At 37.9% G+C, this 25,411-nt stretch overlaps 4 protein-coding genes across 8 annotated transcripts; 3 read left to right on the forward strand and 1 right to left on the reverse strand.

The window, feature by feature from the left end:
• The first annotated feature begins 201 nt into the window (after positions 1-201).
• On the forward strand, positions 202-2,059 carry TCP20 (TEOSINTE BRANCHED 1, cycloidea, PCF (TCP)-domain family protein 20). Of its 2 annotated transcripts, XM_086242481.1 has the most exons (3): positions 202-476; positions 566-1,774; positions 1,859-2,059. In XM_086242481.1, exon 2 carries the CDS (start codon positions 621-623, stop codon positions 1,545-1,547), a length of 927 nt encoding a protein of 308 aa, XP_086098607.1. In that variant the 5' UTR covers positions 202-476; positions 566-620; the 3' UTR covers positions 1,548-1,774; positions 1,859-2,059. The 2 variants fall into 2 exon arrangements, with proteins under 2 accessions (XP_086098607.1, XP_086098606.1); XM_086242480.1 differs by lacking the exon at positions 202-476 and having other exon boundaries at positions 483-1,774.
• A 6,240-nt stretch (positions 2,060-8,299) lies between these two features.
• Positions 8,300-12,275, forward strand: ACR6 (ACT domain repeat 6). The gene is made up of 7 exons (XM_086239520.1): positions 8,300-8,529; positions 9,181-9,226; positions 9,403-9,517; positions 9,663-9,730; positions 10,348-10,956; positions 11,314-11,418; positions 11,506-12,275. Exons 1-7 carry the CDS (start codon positions 8,483-8,485, stop codon positions 11,845-11,847), a joined length of 1,332 nt encoding a protein of 443 aa, XP_086095646.1. The 5' UTR covers positions 8,300-8,482; the 3' UTR covers positions 11,848-12,275.
• Positions 12,276-13,386: 1,111 nt separating this feature from the next.
• On the forward strand, positions 13,387-16,266 carry LOC147288964 (Tetratricopeptide repeat (TPR)-like superfamily protein). Of its 2 annotated transcripts, none has more exons than XM_086239457.1 (2): positions 13,387-15,204; positions 15,316-16,266. In XM_086239457.1, the coding sequence occupies exons 1-2, from the start codon at positions 13,548-13,550 to the stop codon at positions 15,582-15,584; spliced, it is 1,926 nt and encodes a 641-aa protein (XP_086095583.1). In that variant the 5' UTR covers positions 13,387-13,547; the 3' UTR covers positions 15,585-16,266. The 2 variants fall into 2 exon arrangements, with proteins under 2 accessions (XP_086095583.1, XP_086095584.1); XM_086239458.1 differs by having other exon boundaries at positions 13,387-15,174.
• Positions 16,267-16,390: 124 nt separating this feature from the next.
• On the reverse strand, positions 16,391-24,478 carry LOC147288965 (uncharacterized). Of its 3 annotated transcripts, XM_086239455.1 has the most exons (12): positions 24,094-24,477; positions 23,227-23,292; positions 23,004-23,092; positions 21,455-22,342; positions 21,167-21,263; positions 20,931-21,089; positions 20,659-20,825; positions 20,028-20,538; positions 17,594-19,942; positions 17,443-17,515; positions 17,090-17,229; positions 16,391-16,998 (listed from the first exon to the last, which is right to left on the reverse strand). In XM_086239455.1, exons 1-12 carry the CDS (start codon positions 24,167-24,169, stop codon positions 16,667-16,669), a joined length of 4,947 nt encoding a protein of 1,648 aa, XP_086095581.1. In that variant the 5' UTR covers positions 24,170-24,477; the 3' UTR covers positions 16,391-16,666. The 3 variants fall into 3 exon arrangements, with proteins under 3 accessions (XP_086095581.1, XP_086095580.1, XP_086095582.1); XM_086239454.1 differs by having other exon boundaries at positions 20,028-20,825; positions 23,230-23,292; XM_086239456.1 differs by having other exon boundaries at positions 16,854-16,990; positions 20,028-20,825; positions 23,230-23,292; positions 24,094-24,478.
• Between the last annotated feature and the right edge of the window lie 933 nt (positions 24,479-25,411).

Here is a 25,411-nt window from a genome sequence, read left to right on the forward strand (position 1 = left end):
AGAGTGGGTTAGAAGCAAACCCCACCAGCCATTCATAGGATGCCAGGTGTAAGAATCTCAATTGTCCACCTTGGCAGTTGAGTCCCTTACAAGAGATGGCATCATATATGGATTTGGTGTTGCAATTATGGCATGCAGGAGAAATAATAATGAAGGGAAGGGAGGAGGAAATGAGGAATCCATCAATTGATGATTTGATATCCATGGAATGTGGGAAGGGAAATTAGGGAATGGGGTTTGTATTTTATTTTTTGGCCTGAAATGGGGTTTTTATTTATGTGTCTGATGAGCAGATGAGGTGGTAAAAGAAAGGAAGTGGCAGTTAAAGTTGCTTTCATATCTGGCTAGTCAAAACCGGCTACAGTATAAAAGGCGGTAACAAAGAAGGAAAGGACAACTTGGAGAGAGAGAGAGAGAAAAGAAAGAGTAAAAAACAACTAAACCCAGTCTACCCAGAGTTAAAATTTTGACAATGGGTACGTTGGGATTTTAATATTTTTATGGCTTTTGTCTCTCATTCTTTGCCAAAAACAGTGAAAACTCATGAAAGTCTAGGACTTTTCAGGTCACCTTCTTCAATCAAAGAGGACTGAGGACCCCTTTTTCTTTTTCCCCTGTTCATGGATCCCAAGGGCTCAAAGCAGCCACAAGAGATACCCAGCTTCTTGAGCCTCCCACAGCCACAGCAACAACAACAACAACAGCAGCAGCAGCAGCAGCAGCAGCAGCAACCCAACATGAGTGAGAACAAACCTGCTGAAATCAAAGACTTCCAGATTGTGATTGCAGACAAAGAAGAGGGCAAGAAGCAGTTGGCACCCAAGAGAAGCTCCAACAAAGACAGACACACAAAGGTTGAAGGCAGGGGAAGAAGGATACGGATGCCTGCTCTGTGCGCCGCAAGGATTTTCCAATTGACCAGAGAATTGGGCCACAAATCTGATGGAGAAACCATACAGTGGCTTTTACAGCAGGCGGAGCCGTCGATAATTGCGGCCACCGGGACCGGTACGATACCGGCATCGGCTTTGGTAGCGGCTGGGGGCTCTGTTTCACAGCAGGGCACTTCTCTGTCAGCTGGATTGCACCAAAAGATTGATGAATTGGGGGGGTCCAGTATTGGGGGGTCAGGGAGTAGGACCAGTTGGGCCATGGTTGGTGGGAATTTGGGAAGACCCCATGTGGCCGCTGGGCTATGGCCCCCTGTCAGTGGCTTTGGCTTCCAGTCATCATCTGCTCCATCAACAACAAATCTGGGCTCTGAGAGTTCAAATTACCTGCAAAAGATTGGCTTTCCTGGGTTTGACTTGCCAGTCACCAACATGGGTCCTATGAGTTTCACCTCAATTTTGGGTGCTGGGGGTAATCAACAACTTCCTGGGTTGGAGCTTGGCTTGTCTCAGGATGGTCATATTGGGGTTTTGAACTCACAAGCCTTGAGCCAGATTTACCAGCAGATGGGGCAGGCTAGAGTGCACCAGCAGCAGCAGCAGCACCACCAGCAGCAACCTCCTGCCAAGGATGATTCTCAAGGCTCAGGACAGTAGTATATTTGGTCACATTAAGATTTTATAAAGTTTGGAAGGGACATGCAAGCAGTAGCATTTTGTTGGGAGACTGAGTTTATTTTTGGTAATGGTATTTGTATTGTATAATTCGAAAAGAAGAACAAAAAAAAAAGTGAGGAAAGAGATACTAGAGAGAATTCATTAGGGACTGGATTTGTTTTGCCCCTTCTTTTTCTCCACTGCATGACTCAAGTCTCCATATACAGGTGCTTCTGCTTCTGTTGTTTAGTTTTTCACTACTCTTTATTTTAGCCACAGGGAATTAATTGTTAAGAGTGTTACTTGTGCAGGTGGATTTGTTCACAGCCAAAAATTGCTTGGGTTTGGGGTTGACTTCTGCTTTAATTCAGAGGTGTGTTGATTATAGTGTAAGGCGCATCTTTATTTATTTTGTTCTTCACTAGGTGTGGATGAAGTGGTGCTCAGTTTGTTTGTGAAATTTAAACATACAGTTCTATAGTCAATACTTATCCAATTTCTTCTTAGGTCTACTAAGGGCTCTTAATCATCTAAGATCTTCATTATGTTTTGCACAAAGGGGCAATTACTTATTACAATCAGCTATCTAATACATGCAATCTGCTTGCTCTCTCATGTCACTTACAAAGAACGCCTCTTTGGACCATTGGACCAATCTCATTTTGTCTTTATAATCAAATTTCTTCTTTGCTCTGTGAATTCTTTACTTGCAACTCATTACTTTTTCTTCTTTGTGATAAGTACAGGGACTATTTGTTCCGAGTAACAATTCTCATCCACAAACTTCTCTATGTCCAGGTCATTAGAAATGAATTTTGTATGTTTTACATCCTTTCATATGATGTTCGTTATGACACGTAATAATTTATGTGAACAAAGCACAAATGAATGATCATCCCCTTAAGAATGGCAGTCTTAGAACAGTGAATTGGGAATTTCTACTTAGTCAAACCGACTTTATCATCTTTGCAATTTTATAGAAGAACCTTTAAACCCCATCAAAGGACCTTGGTCTCACCACAGTAGTGTCTTTAATGGGCTGATAGACTTGTAGCTGCCCTTTTTCCCCCTTGAGTTTCCAAGTGCATTTCAATCCCTTGAGATGAATATTAAATCCTAATATCTTTTGTACCAGACCTTCAAAATTGGAACTTCTCATTTTTTGTGTCACTATTTAGCTATCTATCTGATTTACCCAGATTGAATCTAACACTGGACATTGGCTAACATCATCACGAGTACAATTAGGAGACTTTTTAAGATGCTAATTGACTAAACTATTCAGAACCTACTAGAATCTGCCAAAGAACTGCACTATAAAAACTTAACAAATTTCTTTCTTTTTAGAGTATCTGAGTTTACAGTACATGGTAGCATGTACTGTGTCCTGAGTCCCAACTGGTGTTTCATAAGTACATAGCTTAAGAGCCATGCTTAACGTTTCTATAGAAAGACAGTGCATCTAACTCAAGAAATCAAGGTTGACAAAGTAGAAATAAGAACTCTAGAATTAGTACTTAATGGACATACCATTATCTCATTTGTGAGACCTTGTAAGCATCAAGCAGAGCAAGCTTTGTTACACAGTAGAATAGATTGTCTTTGGCATATTATAACAGGTATCAGGGAAAGGGTCCTTTTTTAAGTGTCAGCACATAAGAAGGGAAAAGTTGGAACATTTCCATTCAATTTTCCTGATAATGCAAATTTTTTTTGGCAAATCCGTTCGGTTATCTGTATTCTCATTACCATGTGGCAAACTGGTTAACTTGGTGACTCATGAAACTTGTATTGCCTTCTTGTGGTGTCAGATTGGTCTTTGTCTCTAGTGTAAATATCTATCAATTTCAATCAATCCCTTATCTAGTTTTAATAGCTTTTTTGTGAGGTTCACATATGCTCATCATAGGACAGATGATCAAGATGTTTCTTTGGGTTCAAATTGTATTTATTGATGCATGGAGCTTATGAAGTAGCAAATAATTTTATATAAAATGCAGAAAGTTTCCAGGTATAAAACATGTAGTTGCTATGGTTTTTGCATTTGAGTAGCTGAGCCAAGATAACTACATGGCAAAATGTGTCACAAAAAGAATATAGGAGATGTTTGCTAAACAAAATCCTTGAAGTTCGTATTTTGGTGAACCTTACATACATATATGTTGAGTAGCTGAGAAGTTTATCTATGTTTTGAAAGTGACATTTAAGGCTCTAGGTTATGCTTTGTCAGCATTGCCCTTTCATTCATTCTTGTAGTTTATAGTCTTTGTCGTGGCCTGGTCTTGTTTTCTTTTTTCTTTGATGGAGTCTCTTTCTGCTTCTGCTTTTTCTCCCTTATTCTGTCATCCGTTGCTATTATTGTGGCAACCTATATGATCAAAATTTTAGAAATTAATTTATAATATTGACATAAACCAGGGATTATTATAATTAACAGTGCACTAGCATGAGTGTGAAAGCCTATGGTTGATCAGAAGATTCAGACTAGCCTATGGCTCATTTGCACTAACATTTGATCTGCATGTGTGTTTTTTTTCACTGTCATCGCATTCAGGAGTCAAATCGCTGATGAAATGCAAGCAACTTTCGTATTCACATGCATTCAATGTTTGACATCGATGTCTCTTGACTTTGCTCTCTCTCATTCCTCCAAAGCCTTATGAGTAAGGCAGTATGCATATTTGTGCCTTTTCTGGGCCTTTTGGGTATGTGGTACGATCCAACTCATGTTTGGGAGACCGGCTACGGTGTAGATACCGCACTGTATCCAATGGTCAAAAACACATCGGCATCACATGCATGTTAGCATTTTCCCATGTTTGCTTCGAATATCGTTTTTTTTTTTTTTTGATAAAAAAAGAAATGGATCGTATTTATAAAATAAGGCTAGCACCATGTCCTCAAACTCTAAGTGGTCAAGTAGTCATAGGCTCATATCGCTCTGCTATGTTTACTTTAAATGTTTTATAGGGTTTTTGCGGAACACAATGGCCATCCATGGACACAACTCACACAAGGACAAGGGAGCAACCTTGTAAAAGAAAAGAGTCAACGATTTGGGACGATTGCCACGTAGTCACTGACTACGACAACTCTTAAAGAGCTGCTATTTCTATTAAGATTCGTAATCACGGTCGTCCTTGACCAACCGTACATGCAAAACATTATTGCCATTGGAAGGAGGAAATTTTTCCTTGTAATAATTAACAGAGGGACCTGCATTTCATATATAAGCAAATGCCCACTGCTCGGGGAGGAGAGGATCATCATAATTGATACATATATGATATAAGCACCAAATTATTAAAAAAATTTGTGTGTGTGTGTGTGTGTGTTTTATGAACAGACCAAGCCCATGTATACGTGCCCAACCCATATAGATGGGTCGCACGAGTAACGATGCCAACCCAACCCAACTCCATATATATATTCCTCGATGTAAAAACAGACCAAGCCCATGCATTATTTTTACTTAACTAATTCGGGTCCATATATGTCACTACATTACTAGCCGGTGGAGTGCTTCACTCGCTGTCGCTATGGCGATTCTCAAGTCATGCTAGCAAATGAAAGTGATTTTTCTGTTTTGTAGAGCAAAAGAAAGTGACTGTTAGCGGAATGTTCAACTGATTGACGTCATGACAACGCTTTTACTACTTTCTGCTGACGCTATAGCTAGCTGTAAATTTAATCAATTAATTAAAAACCATCTAATATAAGGTACCTTTTGTTGTGTATCAGTATATGTGTATATATATTGTAGAACATCTTTTCTCCTTTTTAATGTAGTATCTGGAAAAGTGCAAGTATACTATTATATTATATAAACATCTCCATCAGTCCATTCTCTCTATCTTCCAGTGTTTGAGAAAATCAATTTATTCAGAAGATTTGATTTATCCCACCAGAACAAGTGTGCAATTGTGCATCAACCAGACATCAATATCAAATGCAATGGGCCCATTTGGGCGGCTCTTATGTAGTGTAATATCCATCCACCCTTTCAACTATTTCCAAGTGCACCCAAAGGACATAGGTATGCATATAATATTATATAACAGTAATGCTACACTTATGGATACAAATAATAACACATCAAATGAGATACAAATATGAAAAAAAAAATGTAAAACAATTAACATAATTAATATTATAATATGTGAGTGATGAGAAGGAGGCCTCCTTTTGCTTTTATAGTTTTATTCCTAATTACCTTTTTCCTTTTAGCAGATATTTCATGGGCATTACACGTGATCAAATAGGTACTGATCCTACAAATAGATCGAATTTCTAGCTAGCTGGATTATGCTCCTTTATTGATTAAGCCCCGTGGCAAAAGCTAAGTGCGTTCATATTGATCATGTTGATTGGAGATGGATGCGATGTGGATAATGTTGTTGTACACTTGTACGTACCTGAAAGATATATGTGCCTAAACTCTTGTGTTATAAATGGCCGCCAAAGTGTCAAACCCAATTTAGAATTTAGAATTTAGAATTTAGAATACCGGTGAGGATTTCAACTCTTAATCTTCCTTATCTGATTCTCTTTTAAAGTTGAAGAGAATCCAATCAAGTTACCTGAAAAACTGGAAATGCATCCATTTCCATTTATTATTCCATGCATGCATCTGTGCTTCATGAGAATAATGATTTTTCCAAACTTAGCTTTAATCATAGTTAGTAATATTTGGGACAGCAAAAATATGTATACAATATGTACGTAACTATTCATAATATTTGCTCTAAAAGTACAGTGCAAAATTTGGATATAATATATATATATATTTTCAAAAAACATGAATAATACGGGAAAAATATGGAATAATATTATATGATAATATGGAAATAATACGCTTTTAATTAATACGGAATTAATATGCGTATAATTGAAAAATATGTGTATTATATGTTAGGATTAAAAAATATGCATTTTTTGTATCTTTTGAAAAAATACACGTTTTTTCAGTATAATACGCAAATTTACTAACTATGACCTTAATTAATTTGGCCTATGTATAATTATTTATTTGTATATACCTTTGAACCCTTTATGCTGCAGCAGCCAATCTGCTACCGTTAAACTCGCAAGTGTTACAGTTGACAGAAAAAATTAGTGTAATTAGCAAGATTAGAGTGAAGGTTTGAGTTTTAAGTCTTCACCGGGTACATACTAATTAATTAATGAATACATATATGTATATATCGATCCATAAGTTTTTGTTTTTATCTAACCGTTTCCGCATTTTGTTGTCTGGGATACTCCACGTTTGTGGCTTCTTTATCACTCTCATGTTTTATCGACTTCCCCTCACATCCATCTCAATGTAAAGATAAGGTATATAATCTTAATTTGTTGCAATTTTGGACCCATTTGTACCCAAATTACATTTCATTTATCTCTTAGCCTGCCTGACCCACGTACGTACTTTGGCCTCCATTAATTAATTTGTCGCTCGACCCAAATCCTACATTCTAACATATTCAATTGAAAAATTCATGGCAATTCTTTTCCAAAGAACTATATTTTATCAAGATATAATATAACGGAAGGTCAATCTCACTTGAATTTAAATCAAAAAGTATATACACAAAGTTGTTTATATTTAAAAAATAAAAGTACTTCACTTTTAGTATTTAGATGCAATTTTTGCCGAGCATTTGAGCTTTTGTGTCACTTTTGATCAGACAATTTGAAAAATTAATAAAAATTTGAAATCTTTAAAGACATTAAGAAGCGTTTGATATTTTATCAAACATTATTTTTCTTATTTCATTTGTAACCATCGCATAAATTTGAAAAAAAATATGAAATGCACCCTTAGTTTTTTGTTTAATTTTGAAAATATGATCTTCAAATGTGTAACATTTTTGGAGTAGTGCTCCAAAGAACAACTAAAAATTGAATTGGATTGAATGAAACCAAAGTTTAGGGTTAAATAAAAAAATGGTCCATAAATTTTATACTGATTTTTAATTTGATCTACTAATTATAAAAAATGTCAATTTGGTCCATGAACTTTTTAAGTTGTACCAAAATAATACAAACGTTAACTTTCATTTGAAAATGAATAAAATTGGTCACATGAAAATGTAATGAACGAACTGAAATGCCTCTGAAAATATAGTCACTTGTTGTGCACATGATTAATTTTCGTTAAATTTTACGATGAAAGTTAACGTTTGTACAATTTTGGTATAACTTAAAAAGTCTGTAGACCAAATTAATACTTTTTATAGTTAATAAATCAAATTAAAATTTATTATAAAATTTATAGGCAATTTTTGTATTCAACCAAAAATTTAAATGTTAATTTTTACTTCATCAAATATTTAGTTGAGGATGAGTACTAGGCATTTGATTTACATGGGCAGAAAGCCAGTGAGTCACGCTGGAATTGCCGCCAGAATCAGCGGCAAATCTGCGGCCAAAATTGTAGTCAACACGTGCCACGCCACGTGGCATTGGAAACCCCGTCCTCATTGTACGGACGGACCCGCTTTCACTTTCATCATAAAAATAAATGTAAAATGTAAAAAAGAAAAACGCCTAAATCCCAGACCTCCCTCACGAGTGACGAGCCCACATGGCAAATCGACCGCGGGGTTAAATTAACCGTCTGTCCACCCAATCCCAACTGAACACGTCACGAAAGTAGTGCTTACGGTGTTCTTTCTAAAATGGATTTTAGGCCCTACGGCCCGTCGGCCCCTACCTCTTTACTTTTTTTAGAACCTTTGGGTCCTCTTCTTAACACACACACTCTCCCTCTCTCTCTCTCGTATTTCCTTGAATGTTGGAGGAGGCATCATTGTATAGTATCTTTCTCAAAACGTATGTGTTGTGAAGTATAAGATTGTCAATTATTCTTAAAATCGTTCTATTTTGAGATATTGGGTTGCTTCGAGATTTCCGATAGATTTGGAAACAAAAAAATGGATGATGAGTATGCTAAGTTCGTCAGGAGGATGAACCCACCCCGGTATTTTTCTAAATCTTCTGGGTTTTTTTCGTTCTTTGGTAAATTATAGTCCTTTCGGGTTTCTGGGTTTTTTTTTTTTTTTTTTTTTTTTTTTCAAACATGTCGGTTGAGATTATATGTTGCGTTATGTTTGATATCCATTGGTAATTTGGTAGTTGCTGTAAACTTGTAAAGGGTCTATGAATTGTTTGCTTTGGCTTCAATCATCCTTTTATATGCTGTTTTCTTCTTCTCTGAAGTTTTTGATTTGCACCGTTTGGTTAGGATACGTTTTTCGTTTGATGAGAACGTAACAGTAGGAAATAGCACTTCATCTGTGTTTTCCTTTTACATCTCGTTAAATTTTCCTGACAATTATTAGTCTCCTGATTTATTCCCTCCCCAATTGAGTCTTCTCGTTCTTTGATTAAGAAAATAAACATGTATTGGATAGTTTTTATCCGTAGATTTAATTTAGTTTTGACTTGGAAGTTCTAGGCATCACAAAGTAAAGCCAAGAGTTCGATTTTGGAGTTTATATGGCATATAAAAGTTTATTTGGAACCTCCCCTCTGGAGGAAACTTCTTGGTATGGCCCATGTGATTGTCCTCTTCTTTGAAGTGTGTATGCGGAGCGAGAAGCTTTATCTGATTTACTTCTTGTTCTTGCAGAGTGGTCATTGATAACGATGTTTGCGAGGATGCCACTGTTATCCAGGTGAGGCTGCAACCTTCTGATTTTTTCGCTTTGCTTATCATATGTATTTGTTGAAGGCAATCATGTAATATGAAATTATATATTGGCTTTAAAGAATTCGGTTGAACAAGTATTTGGATATATCTTTTTTATTTGTTTTCACGTCGACACTTAATTTATTTAAATTTTTTATTTAGGTTGATAGTGTCAACAAACATGGACTTCTTCTGGACGTTGTCCAAGTGCTTACAGATGTGAACCTTATAATAAAAAAAGCTTATATCTCATCTGATGGGGTATGGTTCATGGATGGTAAGGTTTTTGTCAACTTCCCATGTCAAGAATATTTTTTTAAGAATATATGAGCTTCCTTTTTTGTTTTTTCTATTTCTTCCCCTGTTTCTGTTCTTCTTTCTTTCTTTTGTGCTAAGGCTTTTACCTAATTTTCTCTTTTCAGTGTTTAACGTGATTGATCTAAATGGGAAGAAAATTAGAGACAAGGACATTATCAGTTATATTCAAATGGTAAGTACTCAATGTTAGAGGAAAATAGTAGAAAATAAATTTTATGTTCTTTTCCTGAAGATGAAAATCATAGTTCAATTAAGCCAAACAGTTACGTTAGGCTCAGTCGAGGGGATTGTTTGTCTATTGGTTCTTAATTAAAAATTCTTGGGACATGAATGTGTTTTCAACACCCAGCCCTATATATGGCTGTATTCTTTTTCTGAAAGACATTAACACATGTGAACTAAGTAAGCCTAACCCTTTCCTCAAATCAGGCTTGGGACTGACTGTATTACAAATTAAAGTTTTTCACCTTCCAAGCTGAAATTTCTGATGACAAGTGACAGAAGTAATCAGTTAATATTTGCTAACAATCTGAAGTTTAGAATAAGAGAATTTCCTTACACAGCACCCAAATTAGTAATGCTTAATATTTCTAAGGTTGCCTGTCACACTTTTCATATTTATCATCTGATTTATGCTATAACTTTCAGTTTTGTGCTAGGAACACTATTTCAAAATCATGTTTCTGTGTCACCTATAAACTTAGTCTTTCCTTGGACCAAAATATATTGACTTATGGGAAAAGCTTGTCATTTTTCATTTGACTTCTCAAAATCTTCTCAATTTTGCAGAGACTTGAAAGCAATGCCAGCTTTGTACCCTGTATGAGAGACTCTGTTGGTGTGATGCCCTCAGAAGAGCACACCTCAATTGAGCTCAGTGGTACTGACAGACCTGGTTTATTGTCTGAAGTGTGTGCGGTTCTAGCAGACCTTCACTGTAATGTGGTAAATGCCGAGATATGGACACACAATGCTAGAGCTGCAGCTGTAGTTCATGTCACAGATGATTCCACTGGTTGTGCAATTGAAGATCCAAACCGTCTCGCTGCAATTAAGGAATTGCTTTGCAATGTTCTCAAAGGAAACAGTGACTTGAAGGCTGCTAAAATGACACTTGCAACCCCTGGAGTTACAAGTAGAGATAGAAGGTTGCATCAGATTATGTTTGCTGACAGGGATTATGAAAGGGTTGAAAGAGCAGAACTAAGAAGAGTTGAGGATAAGGGCTCAAGACCGCATGTAACTGCATTGGATTGCAGTCAGAAGGATTACACTATCATTACCATGAAGTCAAAAGATCGACCCAAGTTGTTATTTGACATCATCTGTACTTTAACAGACATGCAGTATGTGGTTTTCCATGGGATGGTCAATACGGGGAGGATGGAAGCTTATCAGGTAAGATAAATTCCTATAAAAGTTTCTGAGGGTATAATTATTGACCAAAACAAGTTGACCATTATAGATACAGTGAGGCATTATCTTGACCATTAAAGATATTGCCTAATGAAATGGTTCTGGTTTACCAAGTCTGCAAAGCTCAGCTGAATTTGACACACTGATGACTATTTAAATTTTAAACCTTTAGCTGATTTCTCTCTCTCTCTCTCTCTCTCTCTTGTGGGGTGTTGGGTGAAATTTTCTGAATCGATCAGGCAGAAATTTGTTTGCAGTCTTTATACTTTGGGTTGGGGATATGTGTGTTTAGAATTATCTTTTCATTCCCATCTAAACAGGAAATGTATGTTTTTGTAGGAATTTTATATTCGACATGTTGATGGGCTTCCTATAAGTTCTGAAGCTGAGCGAGAACGTGTTGTACAATGTCTTGAAGCAGCCATTGAAAGACGGGCATCTGAGGTGCCGTGAACTTTTAACCGATGAGAAACTTCATGTTCACAACGATATTATATACTAATACATCTTGCTTTGCCAATTACCATGCAGGGGTTGGAACTACAGCTGTGTACAGATGACCGGGTGGGACTTCTCTCAGATATCACCCGGATATTCAGGGAGAACAGTTTGTGTATCAAACGAGCAGAAATTTCAACTAAAGGTGGGAAAGCTATAGACACTTTCTATGTCACAGACGTGACAGGAAACCCTGTTGACTCCATGATTATTGATTCAATCCGCAGACAGATTGGCCAGACTGTACTGCAGGTGAAATGTAACTCAAGCCCTCCACCAAATCCCCCTCAAGGGAGAACAATGGGGTATCTCTTTGGGAACTTATTTAAAGCTCGAAGTTTCCAGAGTTTTAAATTGATTAGATCCTACTCTTAGTTTCTCTTTATATTCTTGGAAGTAAAAACTGTATATAACAAACAAATTATCAGGTGTTTCAAGTCAAAAGAAGCATACAGGAATTAAGAAACACTGTCACTGTAAATATGCACTCACCCTGCGCAATGCTGAGGGTTTAGTGTTACTGTCTAGAACTAGAAGAAACCCAGAAACCACTTTATACCGTAAAGCTACTGGTTTCGGTTTGTATATTGTACCTCCTGTAAACATATAATGTACAGTGTTGTACGGAGGTTGTACAAAGATAGAAGATTGTACAGTTAATTTAGATCAATGAAAAGTGATGTAAATATTTAGATAAATTTGCATTTTTTTTTCCCTCATTTTTCTCTCCTTGTCCGCATAAGATGATGGATTAGATTTGGTGTCTTTCAACTTTTTAGTTGATGATTTCTGCAGCAAGCATTGTGGAGTTGACATTCGCTACCTGTTGTTCATTTCAACATGTTTCATCTTTCTGGTATGTAACGTTGCACTAATTTGATAAATGCAGACAGTGCCGTTTCTGACATTTTAGAGGCCTGGGGTGAAAATTTGAAATTGGCCCTTTGTACAATATATATATAATTCTATAGACATGTATTTCATTTACTTTTGCTTGAAAATTAAAAAGAAAAAAATACTTTCATTAAACATAAGATGATATCACAGTCTATACAAATTTTGAATAAAAAACTTTAGACAAGAAATAATTAAAGTGATAGGGCCTTTGAACATGCAAACTTTGAACAAAAATAAATTAAAGTTGTAGCCCTTGGACTTGTCAAAAAGATGTTCTTTAACAATCTGAGCAACTATGTGATAAATGCACCACCTAAAAAACACAATTACAATAAGATAAGAACCAAAACAGTTAATGAAAATGCATGAAGACAGGGCTAAGAAAGAGATTAAGACTGAAGAAATGATTGAAGACTAAAGCCTTGAGAATCGAATGGATTAACTTCAAGTCTTCAATTTAATTGAATCAATTGATTGAGGATTGAGGATTGAGGAAGAGGGTGACTGGGAAACTGAGTTAGTCTGTACGAGCTGAAAGCCTAAAAGAGAGAGAGTGATAGAGAGAATGAGATATTTGTTTAAGACAACAAAAAAAAACATTTCAACTTTCAGCTTTTTTATTTTTTTTCTCAAGACATGTGCAATGTTATGCAACTTTGGGCCAATAACTTTAGGCCCCATTTAAAAAAAACTATAATTTTTAACCACCAACAATTATATATACACACTAACGTTTTTTTTAATAACAACTAACTCAGGCTACTCAGCAGCAATTATATATATATTCTAATTTTAAATATTATAATATATACTATATATATATAAATAAAAAAATTTTGGGCCCCCCTTGAAATTGGGCCCTGGGCGATCGCCCCTGGAGCCCTTGCTCAGGGACGGCTCTGAATGCAGAAAGAATGATAAGAATGATTCTTATTAGTACTATGCGGTTTAATATCCCAATTGAACCAGTAAACCCTGTCATTGCAATTCGGCATGGCAAACATGCTATCACCTAATCACCCAAATCCTCTTATCAATAATAATAAATTCTCCCCATTATTTATTTCAAAAAAATCGTTATTTTATTAAACAAAAAGCCAGTTCAACATAGACGAGCAAAGAAGGAAGATTATTAATACTGTGCGTTCGGACACGTCTTGTATTGTTCTCTTCTGTCAATGAAAGCTTCATCGGCAACAGAGTTGGCAAGTCGAATAAGCAGAGCTCTAATCTCCGCTTCGAATCACACAAGGCCAACTCGCTCATGGAACCCTTCACTCGAGAACATTCTTCACTGGCTCGGTTGCCGCGACTCACTGAGTCCATCACTCGTGGCCCGAGTTATCGACCCCTTTCTCCTCACCCACCACTCACTCGCTCTCGGCTTCTTCAACTGGGCTTCCCAACAACCATCCTTCTCACACACCTCCATCACCTATCAATCAGTCCTCAAGTCTCTCTCTTTTTCCCGCCAATTTAACGCCATTGATGCTCTCCTCAAGCAAGTCAAAGTCCAGAAAATCGGCCTTGATGCTTCGGTTTATCGCTCCGTAATTGCTTCACTCGTCATAGGAAAGAAAACCCACAACGCGTTTTTGGTCTTTAGGGAGGTTAGCTCGCTAATTGAAGATATTGGGCATGATATTTGTAACTCACTTTTGGCTGCTTTGGCTTCTGATGGATATTTTGAGTGTGCTCAGAAGATGTTTGAGGAAATGACTCTTAAGGCTGTCCCTTTGACCACTCTTGGGTTTGGTGTGTTTATATGGAATTTTTGTGGACATACTGAATTGGGTAAAACTTTTAGTATGTTAGATGAGGCTAGGAGGGGTAGTTCGGAGATTAACGGGTCCATTATAGCGCTTTTGATCGTTCACGGGCTTTGTCAGGCTTCGAGAACATCAGAGGCTTTCTGGGTATTGGAAGAGCTGAGGAGTAGAGGTTGCAAACCTGATTTCATGGCATACAGGATTGTCGCCGAAGCATTACGATCGACTGGGAGTGTTGTTGATACAGAAAAGGTTTTGAAGAAGAAGAGAAAGCTAGGTGTAGCTCCAAGAACTAGTGATTATAGAGAGTTCATATTTGACTTGATTTCAGAGAGGCGGATATGTGAAGCAAAAGAATTGGGTGAAGTGATTGTTAGTGGGAATTTTCCAATTGAGGATGATGTTCTCAATGTGTTAATAGGATCTGTCTCGGCCATTGATCCTGGTTCTGCAATAGTGTTTTTCAAATTCATGGTTGGAAAAGAGAGATTCCCAACTCTTTTGACTTTGAGCAATTTGAGTAGGAATCTATGTAAGCGTGGCAACACTGATAAATTGTTGGAAGTTTTTCAGGTCTTGTCTTCTGGCGACTATTTCAATGATTTGGAGTCATACAATGTGATGTTATCATTTTTATGCAAAGCAGGGATGGTGAAAGAAGCCTATGGGGTTCTTCATGAGATAAAGAAGAAAGGGTTAGGCCCAGACGTTTCTACTTATAATTCTCTTATTGAGGCATGTTGTAGAGAAGATCTATTGAGGCCTGCTAAAAGATTGTGGGATGAGATGTTTGCAAGTGGATGCGGAGGGAATTTGAAGACTTACAATATCCTAATTCGGAAGTTTTCAGAAGTAGGTCAGGTTGAGGAGGCTCACAGGCTCTTTTACCACATGTTGAGTAAAGGGGTTGCACCTGACGTGATGACTTACACATCTCTACTTGAAGGGCTTTGTCAAGAAACAAAACTTGAAGCTGCTTTCGAAGTGTTCAACAAGTCTGTTGAACAGGATTTGATTCTTGCACAAACTGTATTGGGTACATTTATTCTCTCTTTGTGCAGAGCAGGTATGTTCTGTACACATGATGATATGTAATCGATGTTATGCTCCAGTGGAGCCGAAGTCGTAGTTTCAAGTGTTTTGGCTTGTTGCTTATATGTGTTTGTGCTCTATGCAGGTCTTTTTCTTGCCGCTTCTAAGTTACTCTGCGGCCTCAGTAGTGATGTAGCACGGTCAGATTCCCATGTAATTTTGCTGAAGTGTCTAGCTGATGCTAAAGAGATTTCAGTTGCCATTGAACACATTAAATGGGTTCGACAAGCTTCACCCTCAATGTTGCAAAACATATCAACTGAACTTTTAGCATCCCTTTCTTCTTCTTCAAGACCAGAGCCAACTCTACAGTTGCTTCACACAATTCAGAAAATGTCAAGTCTCAAGCAATAATGCTTGGAAAGATTTTCACCTCATGTTAGGGTCTATGCCATAGTACAATATTTCTCAGAGGTGTCTCAATATTATTATTCAAAGCGATCAATTACAGATACATAATACCGCATGCAGTTAATTTGTTGATAAAGCTTTCACATAAAAATGTGTAAAGGGATTTGTCTTTGTATGTTGGTTCTTCAGGGTTGAGGTTTCTCTGTACGTCACTATGTAATTTAAAGGGTGGTTTCTCTTCCTGCAATTACTTGCTCGCAGTTATCTTGCATGGAACGAATCACAGCGACAGTCCCTGAACCAGCCTATAGTTGTCTGCCATGGCTTGTCTGAACTCACTCAACACATCATTGTGCAGCCTGTTCTCCTCCACATCTTCGCCATTGATATTCCCATTTACAAGAAGCCGAATCAGCGTGAAGTTGATGTTTGGATGAGCAGCCATTCGTGCTCCTAATGCTAGTGCCTCTCGGTCATCAGCTCCACCCAAGAATAGCAAGACTGGTTTTGGCTTGTCGTCAACATCATTGGCCTTGAGCTGTTGCTCAAGGGACCACGGTGAACCAAGGATTGCAATAGAGCAAGGTGCTTTTTCAATAACATTTTTGTTATCCTTTTATTATTGTCAGGGGATCTCCTGTAGAAAGGAAGTATAATGAGGGAAGTCCTATTATCAAGCGCAATTGTGCATACATCATCGTGCATTGCGGCACAAGAAGATATTCTCACCAAGTGCTTTACGTTGAAAATGCTTAATAATATTCTCACCAAAAAATGAACAAATAATTTAGAAAATAAATTGGGGGCAATTTGTAATAATTACTTTTTTTTATTCATAACACTTCTCTCGTACAAAAATTGACATTTGTCACAGAACTCTCTTCCTCTTTTACACTATATATGGTAATCAATCACTGCAGCGCTTCAAAACTATGTAGATGCTCTTCTACCTTTGAACCAGAGGATTGGAAAACTAAAAAGAAAAAGAAATACTCTGAGATAACTATGTTTCTTAAATTAGCTGTACAATTTTATACCCAAAAAGAAAATAAAAAAGAAAAATATTACAGGATGTACAACATCTGTCAATCATCAAGGCGATGGATCTCACCCATCATGATGCGGTTGCTGGAAACCTTAAAGCCAAGGAGAGCAGGATCGATCTGTCTTCCCTTCTTCCCTTTCTTCTTGCCAGTCCGCCCCACTTGGGCACCTCCATCAGAGGACTCCAATGCAGCTCTGTTGGCTAAATCAGCCTCGGAATTGACCGGCTTCTTGAGCATGTCTATGAATGATGTCTCGGATACAGAAGCATCACTGCAAGATGAAGTCCTCCTGAATTGCGCATCATTCTTGCTGGATGCCTGAGTTTCAGGGACCAGAGCTGCAGCTGGATTTCCTTCAGACTCCTGCCTCCCTTCAAATTTAACATGGTTTTCCACATGGTAAATCAACCCCAAAAACTTAACCAGACATATGAACAATATAAGTTAAAAGAAATAATTTACCTTCAGAAGTTCTGAGGTTCATTGAGCTTCTCTGCTTGACCGGCACAGAGAACGCTGCCTCTGACATTACATCCTGGGAAGATAAGAACCGTCGTCTATGCAAAGCATTGTCAAACCCTTTGATTACAGTTGGAGGCAGCCTGTCAATAGAGAATAAAATATACAATAAAACTAACATCTTTTTTTTTTTTTTGGGTCAGAATAAAATATACAATAAAACTGACATTTAGAATCACCAAACTAGCTACAAGAAGTTCCAATGCCAATGCTATATACATCCATAAACTCATTCTCATATACAACCGAACAATAATACTACACAAAAAAAGGAAAGGAAAAGAAAAGAAAACTACCTCCCATTCGAAACCTCTTCTCCAAGTGATTTATCTAATCCCATCTCAGAGCTGTAGAAAACTCCACATCCACCTGTACCAATTAAAAAGTTTCATACTCGTTTAAATAAAAATGAGATTAACAAGGCAATAAGATTATTTGACAAAATACCAGCACTGCTTAGTGAGCTATGCCTGCTATGGGCATTACTAGGTAGTTCTCCGCAATCAAAAGTTGTTTCTTCTTGTTCTGCCATGTTGCCTTCGACCTCTGAAACTGACCTGCTTAATGGAGTCATGCCTTTCACCCCCTGTCTCTTCCAATTATTTCCCTCCAACTCTGATAAGCCATCATCCACAGCTGATTGACCAAAAAAGCTAGTATCCACATGACAAGTATGAGAAGCATCCCTAGTTCCTGACAAGAACTGATCCTCCATAAATGCTCTGGAATTATATCTAAAGGGCACTCTTCCACTGCTTGCCAGATTGCTTGATTGTTCATTCATACCAACACCACCCAAATGATTGTTCAGACCAACTGGTTGATCTGGGAGAAGATTAAAAGGAAGATGTACAGAACCTCCCCGACTTCTGGAAGATGATAGGTGATGCTGATAATCTACTTCTGATGACTGTGTGGATTGATGACCCAGCTTTTTGTGAAGATGGTCCATCAAAATATGTTTCGAGTGTTCCATATCACTGTTAGTTGAAGCCCATATATTTGAATCAGCAAAGGCCATGGCAGCTTTGGAATCTCGTCGTCTCTGCTCAGCATCATGATGCAAATGTGGTATCAGTGCTTCAATGCTGCTCTTTTCCGGTTGCCCATTGTTCCCAGAGGGCAAGCTCTCAAAACCAACTGGATGAGAAGAATAAAACTCATCAGAAACCAGTCGACGGTGAGAGGAGATACCAGAAGAAAGAGAGCCCTGTTTATCAATAGAGCACTTAAGCCGATATTGTTCCTGCCAATCTATACCCTGCCCACATGCGTTTACAATATCCAAGTTCATCCCATGAGAGCCAGCAGGATCAGACAACCTCTCAAATTCCATGGAGTTAGGTTCACTGAACCCTTCCTGATGTCGCTCCTGTAAGGCATGATTCCAATTGAGATGGCTTAGTTGCAGTTCACGGGAGGATAACCTCTGCTGTTGCTGGTAATTTTCAGAAGGATCCCTGACAAAATGACCTGCTTCATCTGCAAACCAAGGCCCACCAATGCGCCTTTCCCCTTCCATCTGCAGCTGCTCTCTCAATGCCACAGATAACTGCTGTGCCTGCAACTCTTGCTGCTGAAAACGATGTTGCAGCTCTGAAGTGTGCATATTCCCTTGCTTGGCCTGAGATATGAGGTCAAAAAAATCAGCCTGCCCCTGGAGAGCACCCTGGCCAACATTTGCTTGGATGATCTTCTCTAGAGATGGTTTGTGTCTTGAGGAATGAGGTATCTGCTGCAAGTCACTTGGAGAGTGACTCCTTGAACGTAATTGATCAAAAAGGTTGCCTCTTGCAGCATCTATGTTCCACTGCCCATAACCAGAATCCGACATCTGTTGATGCAACAACTGTTCAAGGAGCAAGTGTTGAGCTTGAGACTGCTGTTGTTGCTGCAATTTCATTTGGTGATGGTGAAGCTGCTGCTGCAAGTGATGCTGTTGCTGAAGCTCCAAATGACGCTGCTGTTGCTGGAACTCCATATGACGCTGCTGTTGCTGAAGCTCCAACTGACGCTGCTGTTGTTGAAGCTCCAATTGACGCTGCTGTTGCTGTTGCTGTTGCTGAAGCTCCAACTGCCGATGATGTTGCTGAAGCTCCAATTGATGCTGCTGTTGCTGAAGCTCCAACTGACGCTGTTTCTGAAGCTGTAGTTCTAAGAAATGTTCCATATCTGGCACCGAATGATGGATTGGCGGCTGGATATTAGGCTTCTTGCTGTGAGAAAAACCAAATCCAGGAAACTGATCTACACCTTTTCCTGCACCATGTGTAACATGAAGAGAAGATGGATGGTTCAGCTGCTGAAGCTGTTCTTTTAGTAATTTCTGTGGCATCATATGCTTTTCCGGGTCAAAGCCATTGAATTCTTGTCCCGTGTGATATAAGTGATGAGCATCTACAGAGCCCAGATTAACATTAGTGTTACGTTTTATATAATTATCAGGCCTTGTCTCCAAAAAGGAAGGTTGATCAATCATGGCACCAAGGGAATTCTGACTAGCAACAGTGGCACCTCCCTCAAACAAGGTATCTCTAAACTGAGCCTGGTCATCAATGCCTAAAGGCGCATTGGACGATTGAGCAGGCCTTAAATGAGAGCTGCCTCTGAGCTCAGACATCAACAGGCCAAAAGGATGCAACTTATCGTCCTGATGATTAGGCAGGTTAGTTTCTGAAACTTCATTTACAATGGAAGGAAGGCTGGAAGAATTTGAAATTGACCCATGGATGTCAGCTGAAGACCTCCTCAAGAGACAATCAATGCTACTTTTAGGCCTTCCGGGATATACAATCTCTGGACAAAAAAAGGAAGCAATTAAGGCAACAGTGTAGACATAGAATGATAATATAAAAAAGTAGAATCAAGACATGTAACATACCCTCATCTTCTGCAACAATATTTTGAAAGCTTTGATTATCAAGGTACTGGAGTTCAGAGTGATAACCACGATTAGGTATTTTTGATTTAACACTATCACATGAGATAGCCTCATATCCAGATGTAGTCCAATGTTGATTATTTAGAATAGCAGACCCCTCAGGAGCAGATATACTCTCTTCCAAGCTGCCCCCTACAGCATCCAACAGTTCTAATTTGGTAGGCAAATTAGTGGTGGAGACGGAACCAGATTTAATTTTCAGATGTGGCATCACTTCACCAAGTTCTTGAAAAGGAGATCCATCAGGGGAATCAAGCAAGCGAACTGGTAAGTCAATTCCGAAAAATCCTTGCTCAAACCATGTAATTATGTCAATCCCCAGGAAAGGTCCCTGGGTGTTCCCTTGAGGATCAAGATAGCACAAACTTAAATCATCAAGTGAGAAAACTCTTTCTGACAGATGTGCCTCCTCGTTGCTCTTGACATTGTGATGATCATTGCTTGAGGTTTTCTGTAAAGATGGAAAATGAAATAGGAAACTTGAATCATCAGGAAGTTGGTTACCAATTTCAACAGTAGCTGATTCAACACAGTCCAACAAAGGATGCTTCAAAAGAACAAAATATCTCACCTCCTGGCATCGAGAACTTCTCAGTTCAGTAACATCATTGCTGGGGCCATTAATCTCCCCAGCACTTTTGCAATCATAGCTCTCTGCAACTATAGGAGTCAATCCATCAGCCGCTGCTGTGACAGTAGCTGTGAGAACTTTCTGCTCACCTTCAGTACAAACACGTTCTGGAAAAAGTGTAGAACGCAGTATTAATATGCAAAACAGAGCAACAATACCAATAGTTTCACCCAAGCAACCAGAATGAAAAGGCTCAAACTGTATTTCCTTACCCTTAAAAGTATGTGTCTGTGAGCCACAATTAGTTAACACCTCAACAACATTAACTGGAAAAGAGTTGTTTAAATTGGTCTCTCTAGAAGATTGGGCCTTTTGTTCAGTGTTAACCGAAAAGGTTTGTTCCTCCTTGCTTAAAATGGCATTATTGATTCCTGAGTAAATGGAAAAACTTGAATGAGAAAGAAATTATAGGGATTATTAGTTAAAAGTCCAACTGCAACTTAACTACCTTTAGCATCATCATTAAATACATTCTTGTCTCTAGACGAGTTGCATAACACTCCACTGCTAGTAATTCTTCCCTTCCATATATCTCCAATACCAGCCTGAAAGTATCACACCAGCCAGTTTGTGGTTATGACAGAAACAAGTCAGTGCTTGTTTATCTATGATGATCTATGGTTTATGTCAATTGCTAAAGAGCAGTTACGTTATGACAAAAATAAACATGTCATGTATGTGGACATTTAATATATGTACATATATATATATATGCTTAAAAGTATAATCCATATACCTCTTCCTCTGCATCAGGTGCAACAAAAGCCAATGGCTCAATAGAGCTTACTTGGGTTATTGGTGATATATGCTCCATCCCATCAGGCATGTTATCAAAAGTTGAATCAATCTTTTGCTTACGATAAATATCAAGGAGCTTTCCCCTGGGGTAGCAATACATATTAGGAAAGGGACCAGCTTTTCCTAATACACTGCTATTCTGATCCAGACCAGACCCAATAGTGGATGCAGAGGGAGGTCTGCCAATCTGTAGGCTTCCATTAGTGACTGACCTCCCACGTCCGGAAGCAAATCCTACTTTTTCCGACTGTCCTCTGGCCATCCCAAATCCCGGTGCAGCACGGTATGAGGCTGACCCACCTGATTGAACCTCCATGCGATGGCGTGGCCTCCATTTATCACGAGAATCACTATCACGTTCAGAAACTGCACGATTGACACTGACAAAAGACTGTTTGTCAACATGAATATCTTCCCTCTCAACATCTGTTCTTTTCTCTATTCGAGAGTCCTTGTCTTTATCTTCAGGTCCCCACCTTGATGACCATTTGTTGTCTCTTCGGGATTCATGCCAGCGATCAGAAGACAATACTTTATTCTCAGTAACATCCCTAGTTGAAGTGCCACCTACACGGCGATCTTCTGCTCTATTCTCAGTAATATCCCTAGTTGAAGTGACACCTACACGGCGATCTTCTTTCTTGCGGTCCCTCCTACCAAGTAAGCTTGTTTCTCTCTCCTCTTCACGCCAGCGGCGGCTGATATCTAAATCAGGTGCATTCCTCCTACAATCCTTTTTGTCCTGAGATCCATCCCAACTCCAATTGTCACTCAAATTGGGATCAGTAGAGTTTCCATGGGACAAAGCACCAGGTGCATGCATTTCCTGTCATTTTTATCAGTACTCATCAAATGGCTAAAAACATAAGACAAAAAGGTGAATCTTCCATCACTAGTCCTGTACGCAGACTCATTAAAATCTCTCTAATCATTGTCAAAAAAAAAAAATATATATATATATATATATATAAAATCTGCTGTTAGCATAAATCATTGCTTTTTGCTTCACTTTAATCATTAGATCAGATACATGATTCAAAGCACATTTAAGAAAATAGGAAATTGAAGTCACGGCTGAGCAGCCAAAGCAGAATGCCACATGCATACACCAAACCAAAAATCGAGAGGCTTACAACCACATAATAATGCATTTAAATTACTAGAATTTAACAGGACTATGGTTTCCAGACTGACAAAGGTTTGGTTATGCCACAAATGGGAACACCATCACCGTCTAAACCTACAGAGCATGATCAGCAAATAAATATATTTGTATGTTTAAACCACACTAGGTTAAATTTTTAATTAAAATCATTTTATTAATAAACAATAGTAAAATGGAACTCCCCCGTCAGCCACAAAAATAAATATACTTGTATATATAGCTTCTTCTTTTTTGTCTGTGTATGCATAGCTTATAGAAACAGCAATAAAAACATTTTCGGGAAAAAAAAAATAAAAAGAAGAAGAAAATTGGATTTACATACTCCTGATGTTGCTAATGCCTTAGAATCAACTGGTTTAGCATACAGCCATTGTGGAGACAAAGGTATGCTGCTCTCAGATGCTAATTGATCTGCAATTAAAACCATAATTATTAAAAGAGAGAAACACCCATTGTATTCATAATAAAACGGTAAAATGATAGCCAGTAAGGTGAACATAATCGCATATGCGGAAAACAATGCAAACTTAGAAAAGGAGCACAACCACCATTTGACTCGTCAAGTGACCCCGTTAGCGCCTTCTCATCACCATTTCCTTGCAAGCCTTCATCTAACATAGCACAAAACCCAATGGTTCACAAACAAAAAAGCTATAAATTTAATCACATTCATTGGCAAGCAGTAATATAAAAATCCAAGCAGTCCATGCCCTCACCCACCCAAAGTGTTGAAATAACACGGCCAAGAGACTACAAGAGAATATAAGAACTTCAACTGAGAAAAGATTACTCCAATGGAAAATTGTAACAAGTCAGATTGCAAACCACATAAACGACTGTCAGCACCCACAGTTACATCTCCTTATTAAAAAATATATATATCTACAAATTTTAACCAGTTAATTTAAATTTCAAACAAAAGACAGACTCTTGCACTGAACTACTAATGAAAGACAAAGAACAGAAAGGATGATGACAGCAACACCTTCACATCGGAATGGTCCTAAATTTTGTATTCAAATCAAAACCAAAAAGCAAAGCTATTAAATGCATGAAATATATACACTCGCACGCATACAGGTAGGTGTATATGTATATTATTATGAAATAATAATATAAAACTACCAAGAAAAAAGAATCAACAACAGCACCCCTAATTCAAAATCAGCTAGATGAATAATAAATATATTAATATATGAAATATATATACACATATGCACAGGTGTGTTTGGTGTGCGTGTATCTATATATGTGTATATATATATATATACTGAATGGAACTACGCAAATCGTAATAGCAAGAAAGATCGAGCAGAAAACAATTATGCGAATAACAATAATGAGAAGAATAAAAGGAGAGAAAGAATGCAATGCGAATAAACATGGATTGAGAAGATCCCCATAACGCAAACCTTTGCCAGAGAAGTGTGCATCGGCCATCTTCGAGGGAAGGAGATCTTGAGGCAGACTGATTTTTCCGTGGGCCATCAGAAGACGATTCGAATTGCAGAAATTTCGAGGGAAATGTCGGAGAGGAGAGCGAAGCCAATTGTGCTTTAAGATGAGGACAGAAAGGGGAAGCGGAATGAGTTTCTGCAAGCGAACACTTGCAGATGATCAAAATGGCATAGCGACAGACAGAGCGAGGTCGAGGGAGATTCCTAGGGTTTGAGGAATTGCAGGGCTGGCAAATGAGAAACAAAGAGAGAGAGGTTCGCAGAGGGACAGAGACAGGGTGAGGGTTTGGGTTGTGTATGATGATATGATCAGAACAGCCAAAGCAAGTGTTTTTTTGTGGAGAGCTTACAAAAATCTATATACGCAATATTAATGGGGATGGACTTTCATTTTCAGTTACAACATACAACTTTTAATTACAAGGAACTTTTCATTTTTGGGAAAAATAGTTGCAATTTTCTTCTTTTTTTTTTTCCTTTTTTTTTGACAGAAAGTTGCAATTTTCGTCTTAGATAAGAATAAGATTGGTTTTTTTTTTTTTTGTTAGGCAACATTTTGGAATCCATAAAACGATATTTTCTCAAATGATCCATAAAACGTGTTGTTGCACTTCATTGGCCATATCAAAATGAATTATTGTGTCTAACATTTCTATATCAACTTTAGGAAAAATTATTGGGTATATCCGGTACACTGTCACGTGGTGTAACCGATCTAACGTATAAGGGTATTATTTGACGATATATTATATTAGTAAGGTCTAGTATTAATGATATTTACTCATATTATGATACGTTGGATTAGTTACACTACGTGGCGGTATATCGGATACACAAAATAATTTCTTCAATTCTACAATACATTTTTTCTATAAAAAAAAAAAAAAAACTATAATACATACTTTAGCAAAAAACAAAACTCTAAAATATATACTACGAGAATTTCCGGGAATATGAATGTTAGAATAAAAAATGAATGATACATATTAAAGAAGTTTTTTTTTTTTTTTTTGAGATTACAGAGGGGAGGGTTCGAACCTGAGTGTGCAGAGAGACGAGTGTGCAGAGAGGGAGAATTTTGTCTTCGGCCAACTAAGCCAACCCCAATTCACCATATTAAAGGAGTTTATTAGTTAAAAGATGAAAATGAGAGTGAAAACAAATAGATGATTGGAATTTAACTAAAGTACGAGTATGGAATCCCAGACAATCAAATAGTTGATGGTATTTGACATTGTGTTTCACTGATTCTCCCACTCGAATTATACTTGGA

This window comes from Dryas octopetala, chromosome 4 (assembly GCF_963921425.1).
Source record: "Dryas octopetala chromosome 4, drDryOcto1.1, whole genome shotgun sequence".
NCBI lineage: Eukaryota > Viridiplantae > Streptophyta > Magnoliopsida > Rosales > Rosaceae > Dryas > Dryas octopetala.

Coding starts and splice junctions, on each gene's coding strand:
- TCP20 (XM_086242481.1), top strand. CDS start 621: ATGGATCCCAAGGGCTCAAAGCAGCCACAAGAGATACCCAGCTTCTTG.
- ACR6 (XM_086239520.1), top strand. CDS start 8,483: ATGGATGATGAGTATGCTAAGTTCGTCAGGAGGATGAACCCACCCCG. Junction 8,530..9,180: donor AGGAGGATGAACCCACCCCG/GTATTTTTCTAA, acceptor TTGTTCTTGCAG/AGTGGTCATTGATAACGATG. Junction 9,518..9,662: donor TGGGGTATGGTTCATGGATG/GTAAGGTTTTTG, acceptor TTCTCTTTTCAG/TGTTTAACGTGATTGATCTA.
- LOC147288964 (XM_086239457.1), top strand. CDS start 13,548: ATGAAAGCTTCATCGGCAACAGAGTTGGCAAGTCGAATAAGCAGAGCT. Junction 15,205..15,315: donor TCTCTCTTTGTGCAGAGCAG/GTATGTTCTGTA, acceptor TGCTCTATGCAG/GTCTTTTTCTTGCCGCTTCT.
- LOC147288965 (XM_086239454.1), bottom strand. CDS start 24,169: ATGGCCCACGGAAAAATCAGTCTGCCTCAAGATCTCCTTCCCTCGAAG. Junction 23,293..24,093: donor TGCACACTTCTCTGGCAAAG/GTTTGCGTTATG, acceptor GTGCTATGTTAG/ATGAAGGCTTGCAAGGAAAT. Junction 21,090..21,166: donor ATTTAATGATGATGCTAAAG/GTAGTTAAGTTG, acceptor CCATTTACTCAG/GAATCAATAATGCCATTTTA.